The sequence below is a fragment of the Gobio gobio genome, assembly GCF_949357685.1.
Source record: "Gobio gobio genome assembly, chromosome: 3".
In the NCBI taxonomy this organism is placed as follows: Eukaryota; Metazoa; Chordata; class Actinopteri; order Cypriniformes; family Gobionidae; genus Gobio; species Gobio gobio.
This window is the reverse complement of record NC_137099.1, coordinates 29,996,695-30,010,033: the sequence shown is the minus strand read 5'-3', so window position 1 is coordinate 30,010,033 and position 13,339 is coordinate 29,996,695. Positions and strand designations below refer to the sequence as shown.

The window sequence follows — 13,339 nt, the reverse complement described above, 5'->3', positions numbered from 1 at the left end:
ATAATAAAGGGTCTGAATATGTCCATCAATGTGATATTTCAATTTTGCCTTTTCAATAAATTTGCTTAACTCATAAAAAATTTGACCATGTCATAATACTAAGTGATGGTGTGTAGATCGATATGAACAAAAAGCATTTTAGCATAAGGCTGTAAAATAACAAAAAGTAGGGAAAAAATAAGAATCTGACACTTTCAGAAATACTTTCTGAATACACTGTATATAAATGAGTGATTTTAAGAAAATAAGGTGAATATTGATGACAATTTAAAATTCACTTATTCACAAAACAATGGTGAGTGTACAAATGTTACGCTTTGTGAAGATTTGTTCTTCATATCTGGTGCTTTCCTCTACTATCTTTTGTAACTTGTCTTGTAAGACTCCCGTATTTAGTGCAATATCAGATTTTTTTTATCGTTGTTAAAAAAGCCTAACCAAGGACTGGGGCTGCAAATTAGCCTTTGGCTAGAAGCCTGTATGTGGAGCATCGGCTGCTTGAAATTGTAGCAATGTTATTCTGCATTGTCCCTGTTAAATAAACTAACAAATAAATAAAAATGTCTAAATGGTGCCTTATATAGTATTTAATATAGTATTAACCTACACATTAGGTCTTACATGCTGATGTCTTGACATTCTGGGAACCGTGTGTCATTGAAGAATGTTCCATTGAAGAAAAAGAAAGCAGACTTGTAATGATCCTAGGAAAAATAAACAAACAACATTCACTTTTAAGCTGTATGTTTTATATTTATAAATAAATCAAATGCGATTTATATTGAGTGTTTTTATGACATCCTGTGTGTGTTTGTTTCTAACCTTGCTGATGAACTGTGGTACCATGTCTGGAGTGTTGCTGAACTCTCCAAACACCTGCAGGTCACTGACGCAGCAAACTGCATCTCTAAGATCACTTAGCCTCTGAGAGCCCAACACATGCAGAGTCTGATATGCCCTCACATGCTTAAACTGGCACAAAAGATAAACATTAATTAATTGGAGAAGCTTACTGAGACTATTATATATTGTAAAATTAAATGAAACTTATGTGTGTTTATATGTCACATACATACCCGCTGAAACAGAATGGGATACATAATATTAAAGGTCAATACGATTTCTCCTTCAGGGATCAGGTCTCTGGGGTTATCAGGCTTCTTACCTACAGATATCATCTCCTGCGTGAATAAGACATGGATTAAAGTCCTGGGGGGGGGGGGGGGTATTCCAGAAAGCAGGTTGTGTGACATGTTTAAGAGTAAGTTAGCGGATAACCTCAACTTTCGGTTCCAAAAACGGAGGCAACTTTCAGGGTATGTAAGTAACCATGACAACTCACTCTCTGAACATAACCTGCGCCAAACTTCAGACCAAGGTTAATGCTCTGACCTTAAAATGCGAAGATCTTGAAAGCAGATCAAGAAGAAATAACATCAGGCTGATCGGAATAGGCGAGGGAGAAGAGGGCAACTGTCCGACGAAATTTGTTTCCAACTTTCTCCGTGACCTGTTGAACTTGGAAGAGAAGCCTTTGCTCGATCGAGCTCATAGGTCACTCCAGCCAAAGCCCAAACCCGGTCAACCACCCAGGCCCTTTATTATTAGGGTTCATTTCTATCACATTCGTGAACAGATTCTTCAAAGGGCATGTCAAAGCGAAAAGCTGACCTACAAGGGAAAATCTGTCTTTCTTTTCCCTGATCTTACAGCAAACGAGGTAAAAAAAAAAAAAAGAGCGGCGTTCGGTGAAGTGCGCAAACATCTACGGAACGTACCGGGAACTCGATTCGGCTTTCGTCACCCTGCCCGATTTCGGATCACTTTGCCGGGTAACACAGAGCAGCTTTTCACAGATCATCAGAAAGTGATGGAATATGTAAAAAAACACTCACACTCGACTCGAGCAGAGCAGCAAACTCAACAGAGTAGTTTGGAAATTTTTATGTTCTAGATTCTGGCACTATTGTCTGCCGTCTTTCGAGGACATTGTCTTCGACGCAATTTTGCAAGGTACATTATCTCTGTATGACCTGAAATGATCGCACTGTCATGACTAGTGTGTCCCCCCTTTTTTTCTTTTTTTTTCTTCTTCTATTTATTTTATTTCTATTATTATTATTATTATTATTACCTATTTGTCTTTTTTTTTCTCTCTCTCTCTAAAAAAAACACTTTTTTTAGAGCATTCTGCACTATAGACTATAGTATACTCATAGTATGATTTAAAACTGATTTGATTTCAACCATTCTGCCACCAATGCCCCCCCCCCCCATTCTCCTATGCCTATGCTGTGGTCTGTGTATTTAATTTATGTTTGTTCACCTGATGATGCTCTTAGATTTTGCTGGCGTATCCTAGACGCGAAGTTCATCTTCTGTTTTTTCTTGCCTTATGGGGTATTGCATACACCTGGTTCAGAGAGGTGTTGAAGCAGGTGGGGGTTAGGGGTTTGTTGGTTTTCAGTTTTTTTTTCTTCTTTTTTTTCTCTTCTCTCCTTTTCCACATGTTGTGGCTTTATATCGTACTGTATATTGCACAATTTATTATCTATACTCAATCTTAATATCTCTGTACATATCTTCAGTATTTTATTTTCAACTTTATATCTATAAGCAGGGTCATTCATTTTGTAGGCTGGAATGTGAAAGGTCTTGGTCGTCCTTCTAAGCTAAACAAAGTGATAACCCATCTGGATAGCTTACATGCTAAAGTGGTCTTTTTGCAAGAAACAAACACCTCAATGTGTCTGATCACCCTAAATTACGTAGAAGATGGGTCTCGCAATCTTTTCATTCATTATTTCCTAATAGAGCAAGGGGAGTGGCTATCCTTATTCATAAAGATATTTATTTTAACACCTCAGATGTGCTGGCTGACCGTAACGGTAGATACATCATAGTATCTGGGCTACTGTTTAATACCCCTGTGGTATTGGCTAATGTCTATGCACCTAATTTTGATGACAATTTTTTCTTTTAATTCCTCTCTGTTTTTACCAAACTTACATTCTAGTTAATGGATTATCGGTGGAGATTTCAACCTCTGCTTAAATCCCCAACTTGACAGAGCTTCTCAAAGAGGATCTCCCCTTGCCCATTGATTGTTATTTTTGTAATCACTTCTAAATCGTATAATCTTACAAAAGGTACAATCTGACTGTTTAGCTTTCATCACGCTCTTAGCCAAACGATTAATTTTGCTGAGGTGGAAGGACCAGAGGTCTAACTTTAACTCTCTTAAAGTTAGAAAAAATTTAACACTCTATCAGAGGCTCGTCCAACCAGTTTAACAAAGCTTCGGACCCTTTTAAGCAGTATGTCAGGGAGCATCTCATTGTCTGACCCAGACTAAATCTCATTTCCAGCAGTTGTTTTCAGTCAAAATGTATTTTATCATGCAGAGTGTACATTGTTACTGTCCTGTTTAGCCACACTTTATATATTTATGTACCTTTTTTTTTTTCTCCTATTTGTATTGTTTTTCCTTTTTTGTAATATTGTCATAAAACTCATGAAGTAAAAAAAAAAAAGAAAAAAAAAAGAAATCATGCTGCTTTCATTGCCGCGGTTATCGGTGGCGAAAGGAAACTGTGCTCTTGGCGCTGGTCTTCACACTGACGAGTGCTTTAATCTACCGTTGTTGAGATTCTCTATTTGTTTCAGTGAAAAATCACAAAACAAATGAGAGAAAAACAAAAGTTCTAATGAGCGCTTGAGAAAAAAAACAGGACACTAAATATTAATCACAAAAATTATTCATTATACAGTGAACATTTCAATATGCCTTTTAAATGGAGTCTGCATAACACTATGCATATCAGGATACTTAATAGGGCTGGATTTTCTACGTTTTTCTATTTGGATAAAAATAAAATTATTATTAAAATAAATACAGATTTTATTTCACATTCTGCCCAATGATGTCCTAAAAACAATGTTGATATTGAAGGCTATAAACAAATACAGTGAATGTATGCATGTTTTTTAATTCAGTGAACTAAAAATGAAAATAAAAACAAAAGCATATTAGCCTACATTTTATTACCCAATTATAAATGGTCACTTTCATAAAAACATACATACTTGTAGGTTTAAAATTCTACATATGGCACATTTATGGTCCAACAACAAATATTTTAGAAATATGTATACTTTAGTCAGAATTATTGCGTTCTTTGGTGCGGATGCGCACGGCGGCGCTCGCGGAAGTCAAAATTTTAGCGGAGATTCACATGCAGAGGCTCGTCCTCTCCTGACAGCAAAATGGACATATTTGCATGACTTTCTAACATTTACAGATGGAGAATATCCCTGTGAAATGTAAGTTTCTCTCAGAGCGTTTGACAGGGCGAGCTGCTTTAAACTATACGTGTTAACTATATCTTACCAGTTATTTTAAAGCCCTTAATATAAAGCATGTGTCATGTTTAGGACAAATTGTGTCATGCACTTTCCCTGCATCAGCTCACTCTGCGTACTCCGCTATTTCTCAGATGCGCTCGTATCAATCTACTGTATATCGATACTTCTGAACGGCGTTCGCCCATCCCATAGGACCGACTGACCCGTGTTTAACTGCTGTTCACATGGAACCCTTCTCCACTAATGCCTTCAAAGCTCTCGTTTGAATATTTGCTACTACCCCACACGTCATGTACGCGATGACGTCATCAAATTGCGATTGGTTCTTGAGATCGGACAAGTTAGTGAGTACCGATCGAGTCATAAAATATGATTATCGACCGATACCGATCTACGGCCGATCGATCGGAGCATCCCTAATGGACACTGCAGATAATCCAGGGGTCGGGCAGGCCAAGTAATAAAAAATATTCCAATTAAATGTGGGTGATCTACTTCATTAATGTGTTGATTTTAATAAAGACACTGAACTCATTTCATGGTAAAACGCAACTAACGTGTCGCCTTTTTACTTTTTCAACAATGTAAAATTATTCTGATCAAAGTGTTTACCAACATCATAAATGGAAAATGAATGTGTTTAAAGCTTAATTTTTCATCAGGCACTAATTTGCAGACTTTAATTAAGCAACTCCATTTCGGGGTCCAGTTGTTTAAAAATTTAAATTCTGTCATTAAACCCCTTAAGCCAGGGTTGTCCAATCCTGCTCCTGGAGGGCCACTGTCCTGCAAAGTTTAGCTCCAAACCTTATCAAACACATGTGAACAAGCTAATCAAGATCTTACATGCATATTAGAAACTTCCAGGCAGGTGTGTTGAGGCAAGTTGGAGCTTAACTCTGCAGGACAGTGGCCCTCCAGGACCGAGTTTGGACACCCCTGCCTTAAGCCAAAAGTGGAAAGTGAAAGTTGAATATGGCCTCATTTATGGTACGTAACCAAATATGGCCCAGAGGATCCCACAGCACCAGGTATAGATCTATTGGAAGGCCATCAATTCCCTTTAGACTTTACTTTAGAAGAACTTCATAATGCAGTGTCATGTTCAAATAAAGGAATTTCAGAGTCAAGGCTGTCCGCTAGGGCTGTAACGATTTGACCAAAAAATTAAAATCTTGATTAATTGAACATTTTATTTTCCTTTTTCTTTTCTTTTTTGCCCTCATAAGGTTTTTCAGTAAGTTCCTGATAACGTTTTTATTGTAAATATTTTCTACTATTAAAAAGGTGGAATTTTTTTTTCTAATGAAAAAGTGCATTTCTTTGTGATTTTAAAATACTTGAAGGAAACGGTTCACTTTCAGCAGTTACCCAGCAAACATTAGGACGTTTAATGACCGTTGAAAAGACGTCCCTCCGACACGTCCCGTCATGGTTGAAAAATTGTTCCAAAATGAAAGTTGAACGGACGTCTTCGAAACCATCTGGCCGTTCATACCACGTCTTTTCTGCGCGTCCCTGGACGTTTAAATGCGTCGTCTTCTGGATGTTTAAACGTGTCGTCTTCTGTATGTTTAAATTTGTTGCTGCATAATTTAAGAGTGTATATATAAGCCTGCATATAAAATAATCACACACCCATTGTGTAACATCGTGAAATGCAATCAATTATGTCTTGGTTTACACATTTTGACAGGTTCTAAAAAGGTTCAAAATCGGTCAAGTCAGACCTGAACGTCCATGAAACGTTTAAATCACGTGTACATCACAAACAAGAACACATTTGTGGACATAAGCAAAAAGAAGCATGTTCTGATTCAGCAAAACATTTTATTGTTTTTGAACAGCCACAGATTTTCTTCTTTCATTAATGTTTAACATCCATTAACCAAACTAAAATTATCATTATATAAAGGGATAGTTCACCCAAAAATGAAAATTAATTTACTCACCCACACGTTTCAAACCTATGAATTCCACATTTCTATGTTCTGCTGAACACAAAGATGTTTAAAAAAAATGTTTGTAACCAAGCAGGTCTCGCCTCCCATTAACTACCATTGTAGGGAAAAATGATTATGGTAGGTAATGGGAGGTGGGAACTGCTTGGTTACAAACATTCTTCTAGGGTCTTTTCTGACTCCAAGGGACGTTTGCTCAAATAAAAAAAAAAAGTTCCCTTTGTCCAAATGGCATGAGACTTTGTACGGTTGTCAACACTCTCTAAATAAAAAAAATTATTGGACTGATTTTTGTTTTTATGTTCGTGTGACAAAAAAAGTCACTCAGGCCGCTTAGAAAATGGACAAAATTCATCAGAACACACATACAGAAATGAAGTGGCACACTTCCAACAATGCATTAAACATCCACAATGCAAAATGATCATGCTCAAACACACACATACAGGAATATTTGTTCAATTTGTTATGGCTGTTCAGTTCATAGCATTTTGATGTTCATGTTGTGTATATTTTACTCAATATGTAATATAACTGTTCATTTCTGTAAATTTTTGTTCTGTTACAGTTAGTAACTGAAGTGTACATTAAATTTGTAGAATTATAAGAAAATCAGATGTTTGAAATAAAATGATCAACTCTAAAGACTCTAATTTGATTCTAATCATAATGTAACATTGAAAAAAAGATTTTTTTTCAGTACAAAAATAATACTAAATTTTGATGCTGTATAAACGGACAGCTGAGATTGACGGCTTCTCTGAGTGAAGTTGTCACTGAGGCACTAACTGACTTTTTTCTGGATTTTTGGGAGGAGGTTAGAGCTTTAGCTTTCATTTCTACATTTCCATAACTGTTTATTTCACACCATCATAATGAATTGTTCTGCATCTGTGAGAGTGTGGGCGGGCTTTTGATAATCGCGCCTCTACTTCCTGCTCTCTACTGCGCAACTCCGGTCCCGAGATCGCTGCTGCGCAGACTCGGTCCCAAGATCTCAGCGCCGCGTGCGGCCTCCGAAAGCTTCAACTCTGGTCAGCGGAAGTCAATGAAGTCGCGTCGTCCATATTTTTTTACGGTCTATGGTTGTACATCAGATACATTTAAATTAGCTCAGTAGGCCTACATTACATTTATTTGATAGCATTAATGAGAGAGTGATGGTGTGTGTGAATTACTCATACCGTCTCTATTGATTATGAAGCTGTGGTTTGTACTTACTTCAAAGGTATTCAAATATATGCCTATAAGTTTCTTGAGTTTCTAAGCTACTTTAGTGACTACTTTAGTCACAGGACGGCGTTGACACTGCGTTTCTGCGCTGCCCTCTGCGTGTGATCTTCACGTGATGTGCGAGCTTCTGTCTGAGTGTTCGTTTGTCACAATATATCCGGCATTAGTTCAACATAATACACATCTGATGGTCTAAAATCGCTTTGGTCTAAGGTCTGCCTTCAGGGCGCACGGCTCGGCTCGGTGTCACAGAAAAAAGCTGAGCACTGACCGGATAAGTTTTCCGTATCGTTGTTTTTTAATAGTGCACAATCTCTTAAAACGCATTTACTTGACAAACTTTATGAGGACGAAAGTGAAAGCGATCTGGCTTCGGGGCTTAAGCGCACTGTGTGTGTGTGTGTGTGTGTGTGGCAGCGCGTAGGCTATAAGAACTGCAATTAACTTACCTGTATAAACGGTGTAAAACATGCAGTTACTATAGTGATTGTGGGCATCTATAAACAAAGATAACTGCTCCTGCATCTCTGTGTTCCTGCAAACTGCACTTGATGTGACTGATGGGGCGGAGTCACATGACTAAAACCGAAATAACCGACATGGGAAAAATACATCGGTCAGAGGTTCCAAATTTCGGTTTCGATTATTTTTCCATTAATCGTACAGCCCTACTGTCCGCTTCCTTCTTTGAAAGTATATTTAAATTCAACTTATCAAAAAACCCATTTAACTGGTCAGTACTGGGTTGCCTTTCTTAGGTATATACATTTTCAAAAAATGACATGAATGTTTTGTTGATATCTGTGGGATGTGAGTAGGGCTGGTCCGAATACCATTTTTTGAGCTTCGAAGCTTCTGTAGTAATCAACATCGAATATTCGAAGCCTCGGAGGGAAGGAGCTGAACATATCCTTCTCTCTAATAAAGGCTGGAATCAGGAGAAGTGGCGCGCCTCACGCGGGCAGGGCTTATATGCTCCGCGAACGGGCAATGAATAGTGATACAAAACACACAGACCTGTTACGTCCCAGTTTTGATATATTATAGTAGCTAGTAAAAATAATTCTGTTCAGTTATAGAACAATTTTCACGTCATACCTCAAACGCGGGCTTTCCTTCATTTTATATTTTAGACATTCATTAATTAAAAGAAACAATGAGGTGTGCAGCGCTGGTGGAAACATGAGACTATGACAACACGACTGTTAAGACGGCTCGCAGTGTTTAGAGTATCGCCGCAAATGAGTAAAGCAAGCCAACACGCAAACTGCCGAACCTCTTAGATGCTCAAAAACACAATCATCTTCATTAAAATGAATGAGAGTAAATGCTGAATGATGAATGATGAATAGCCTATAATGCAGCTTTCGTTGCTTTCGTTGACATGAACTCCGTTAAATGTGCATATAGCGCAAGAATTGAAGATCGGATTTATATTAATTTTGCGGAGAGGTGTAAGTTAAGACAGCCTGCCTAATTTTTATTTATTTATTTTTGAACACGTTTCCTCAACAAAAAAAAAGTGTTATAAGCAAGACAAGTTAAGTGTTGATTTAAGAGTATAAATGGATCAAACATGTGTTGTTAACTCACTCAGTCCGCTTGGTCGTTACTTAAAAAAAAGAAAACTTTAATTTAACAATCAACAAAATGCTTTAAACATTTTTCTAAATTAACTTAATAAAGGAACGAAATATAACTACTTTGACATTAAAACAAAACTGAACTATTTTAATGGCTGCAACAATGTGTAATAGGGAGGAATGTTTACTCAAAAAAAATAGGTTCTATAAGGCACTAAAATAAACAAAAAAAATTAAATAAAAAATAAATTAATTAATAAAAAAAACGCATCACGTCACTTCATTTTATTTGTTTCATTTGCGCCGTTGCGAGCAGCATTAGCCTCAGCTTGTCAAAAATGCCTTTTTACTGTGGTGGTGGTGGTGATAGTAGGCTAAATGTTTAATCCAACATTGTGATGCTTGAAGTGTTTTATATCTATGGATTTCATTACAAGTAAGACAAGTCCAGTGTTGATTTGAGAGGCTAAATTGATCAAACATGCGGTTAACTCAGCTGCTGGCCGCTTGGTCATTACTTTAAAACAACTAAAACTTTAATTTAACAAACAAAAAACTGCTTTAAACATTTTTCTAAATTAACTTAATAAAGAAACGAAACAAAATATAACTACTTTGACATTAAAAACAAAACTGAACTATTTTAATGGCTGCAACGATGTGTAGGCCTAATAGGGAGGATAAAAAAATAAAAGAAAAAAAATCACGGGACTCAGGCCGATAGTTTTGGTAAGCTGTTTGACACGGCCGGGCTAGGGTCTAAGACTAACTACAATTAAAAAACTGAACGTGCCACTCGAGCCAAACTAACGGCCGTCTCAGCACATTAGCAGCAGCAGTCAGATAATATTCTACACAAGAGCGAGGAGCTAAATTACAAGATGATCGCGGAATATTTGGTTTTAAAGCGATGTAAAAGCGCCTACTTAAGGGAGTTTGTCATTGTACTGTTTTGTTGCTATGTTTTTCATTATAGAATAATAGCTAATGAACCCACAATTCAAGCAACCGCCCCTGAATTGGCAAACCGAAAGTAAACGCGGCGCAGAGCTGCATGCGTTCAGCCGCTCAGCGCACAAGCACAGCAATGAGGGAAACGCTGAGGGAACATGTTTTCACCGTCACATCCCTAACGTATAAAAAGGATAATACATTTTGATTATATTATTCTATTTTCCACAATGTCAAACGAACACAGTTTAACCCAAAATGCAAGCTCAGACATGGCTTCTGCCATATAAGCTTGTGCAGTTGTGCGCTCTGCTGCAGGGAACACTAAGAAGAAGAAAATATATTTATTAAGTATAACGAGGCTATTAAAAATGGCTTGGCTATAAGATAATTGAAAAAAAGTATTGTATTTTATAGTGATTTTATAGTGTAAACATATGCAAGCGCGAATGAGAGCCGTTTTGAGCGGGATGCCAGGTGTTCGCGAAAAAAACAACAACGAATATTCGAATCACAAATTTGAAAATCGAATACCAACCCATAGAACGAATATTCAAATATTCGAATATTCTGGTCCAGCCCTAGATGTGAGGTGAGACCTTTTTAACTTCCGATTGCCTAGATGTGAAAACGTCGCTCATGTTTTTTCAAGGTAAGCGCAAGAAGTCGGCTTGGTCTGCTTCCATCTACAGTATGTAATATTTATGTTTTGTAATGTGCATTAAATATTCTGCTCTTCTTTGAAGTAGATCATTAAGAGTGGCCCTTTCAAAATGTAATTTTTGTTAAATGTCAATGGAAAATTGTTTACCCAGTTCCTTCTCTAATCCCCCGCATCTTTTCTCTAATACTGATAATTGTTGAAGATAGTTCACCCAAAAAGGAAAATTAGCCCATCATTTACTCACCCTCAAGTCATCCTAGGTGTATATGACATTCTTCTTTCAGACGAATACAATCCGAGTTATATTACAAAAGTCCAGGCTAATCCAAGCATTAGAATTTATATTAATATGATTAATAGTTGCTCTGTTTTTTAAGTCCATAAAAAGTGCATCTGTCCGTCAAATAACGTGCTCCACGCTAGGGCTGTCACGATTATGAAATTTGGCTGACGATTAATTGTCCAATAAATAATTGCGATTATGACGATTAATTGTCTGTTTTAGGGCTTTGGCGATTAATTGCCTGTTTTAGGGCTTTGTCGATTAATTGTCATACAAATTGTTGTGATTATTTAATTGAATCCCTTGTAAGTTGTCACTTGCAATAACACATTAATACACTTAAAACCTTTAAATATTAAAGTAATTTAATCAATGAAAAATATGTATCTTTCAGAAATGTGTACATTTAAAGAAACAATGTAAATGTATATGAAAGTATAAATAATAGAAACAATCACCATAAATTTACCATAACACATAAAGGACTGTCAATATCTCATTCCAAACTAAAGTAAAATATAAATATATTTTACAACTTTGAAAATTCTGTAAATAACAGAAACAATGAATCACAAATATAAACTATGACCATAACAGAACAGGCCATAAAAATCAAATTATGAAATAAAAACAATCATGCTCCTTAATGGCTTGGTAGATTACGGGAAAGAAACACTAGCATGTTGACTTTTTCTGGCTTAAGACAGCATCTAACTGGGGTGACAATGTTGCCAGCTGTACTGAACATTCTTTCAGAAGCAGTACTTGTTGCACATATGCACATGTAGGCTACTTTCTCGCCAACTTGGAAATTAAAGGAAACCTATGTATGACACGCCAATTCGCTATGCCATTTTGGAGTGCTATCAAGACGCATAATCGCTTTTTAACGTGTTTATCAACGCCGTTTCATTCTATCCCCCTACACTGCCCCTACCCATCACACACACACACACACACACACACACACACACACACACACACACTTAAACCTAAGCCCCTAAACCTACCCATCACAAGAAACATTCTGCACTTTTACATTTTCAAAAAAAAAAACATAATTTAGTATGTTTATAAATCCATTTACATTCACGCGGAATCACACGGCGTAGACATACACGCGGAGATGATGGTTTGTTTCGGCGTACACATACAAGCGGAATCACACTGCGTAGACATACACGTGGAGATTATGGTTTGTTTCGGCGTACACATACACGCGGAATCACACTGCGTAGACATACACGTGGAGATTATGGTTTGTTTCGGCGTACACATACACGCGGAATCACACTGCGTAGACATACACGTGGAGATTATGGTTTGTTTCGGCGTACACATACACGCGGAATCACACAGCGTAGACATACACGCGGATAGCTCAAAATGCGTACAGATAACACGCCATTTGGCTTTAGAAAGTTAAGCAAAGCCATGATGTCATGTTGATTGGCGTTGTCGTTTTCGGCTTTGAAACTAAATCCATCTTTGTTGAATAACTGGGCTGCTCTAACTCAGGATGGAGAAATCAACAGGGCAATATAATTTGAACGTAATGCTCAGCGTAATGAATTCAGAGGGAGACCGGTAGAAGTAGAGTGCTGCAGGTACGTCGTTCATGAACGAATGATTCTTAATATGACTCGGGACTACCGAGTTGTCTCAGAGAGTGATCCGTTCATTTTGTTGGCCGCGCGTGTGCGCAAAATCCCATAGGTTCTGTACATGAAACAGAAAATGTTAGTTCATCCCTCGAGTTCGGGTTGAGTCTTTCGTTCTTCCTGTCAGTCCTATAGTAGACTATGCTGTCAGAACCGGAAAGAGAAATTATTAGTTCATCTTTCGAGGTTCGCATTCCGCGGGGTCCGAGTCTTTCGTTCTTCCTGTTATGCTGAAATGACTCAATTTTATTTATTTTTTTTCATTTTGCTGAACGAGATTCAAAGATCCGAGTCTGTAAAATGATCCGAACTTCCCGCTACTAACTACAGGGCCCCCTTGTGTCTTCTAATAGTGGGCAATAATAACGATCACCTGTAATGACCGCGATTAGACCAATTAATCGCGATCAAACGATTATTTTTATAATCGTGACAGGTCTACTCCACGCGGCTCCGGGGTGTTAATAAAGGCCTTCTGAAGCGAATCGATGCGTTTGTGTAAGAAAAATATCCATATTTAAAACTTTATAAAGTAAACTTTTGGCCGACCGCCTTCTATGTTCAATTTATTGAAAAATTGTTGAAAGTTCCCCTGCCGATCGAAAGACTAACGCGACCAGGTAGGCTCGTCATGACGT

General features: G+C 37.5%; 1 protein-coding gene across 2 annotated transcripts in view; it reads right to left on the bottom strand.

The window, feature by feature from the left end:
* snapc3 (small nuclear RNA activating complex, polypeptide 3) overlaps nucleotides 1-13,339 on the bottom strand; it is a 41,047-nt gene that overhangs the window by 17,360 nt on the left and 10,348 nt on the right. For both annotated transcript variants that reach the window (XM_079812041.1, XM_079812040.1), the window contains exons 4-6: nucleotides 1,077-1,181; nucleotides 823-972; nucleotides 622-704 (exon numbers count right to left, since the gene is read on the bottom strand). In XM_079812041.1, coding sequence (XP_079668167.1) covers nucleotides 622-704; nucleotides 823-972; nucleotides 1,077-1,181 — 338 coding nt within the window. The remainder of the gene's footprint in view (nucleotides 1-621; nucleotides 705-822; nucleotides 973-1,076; nucleotides 1,182-13,339) is intronic.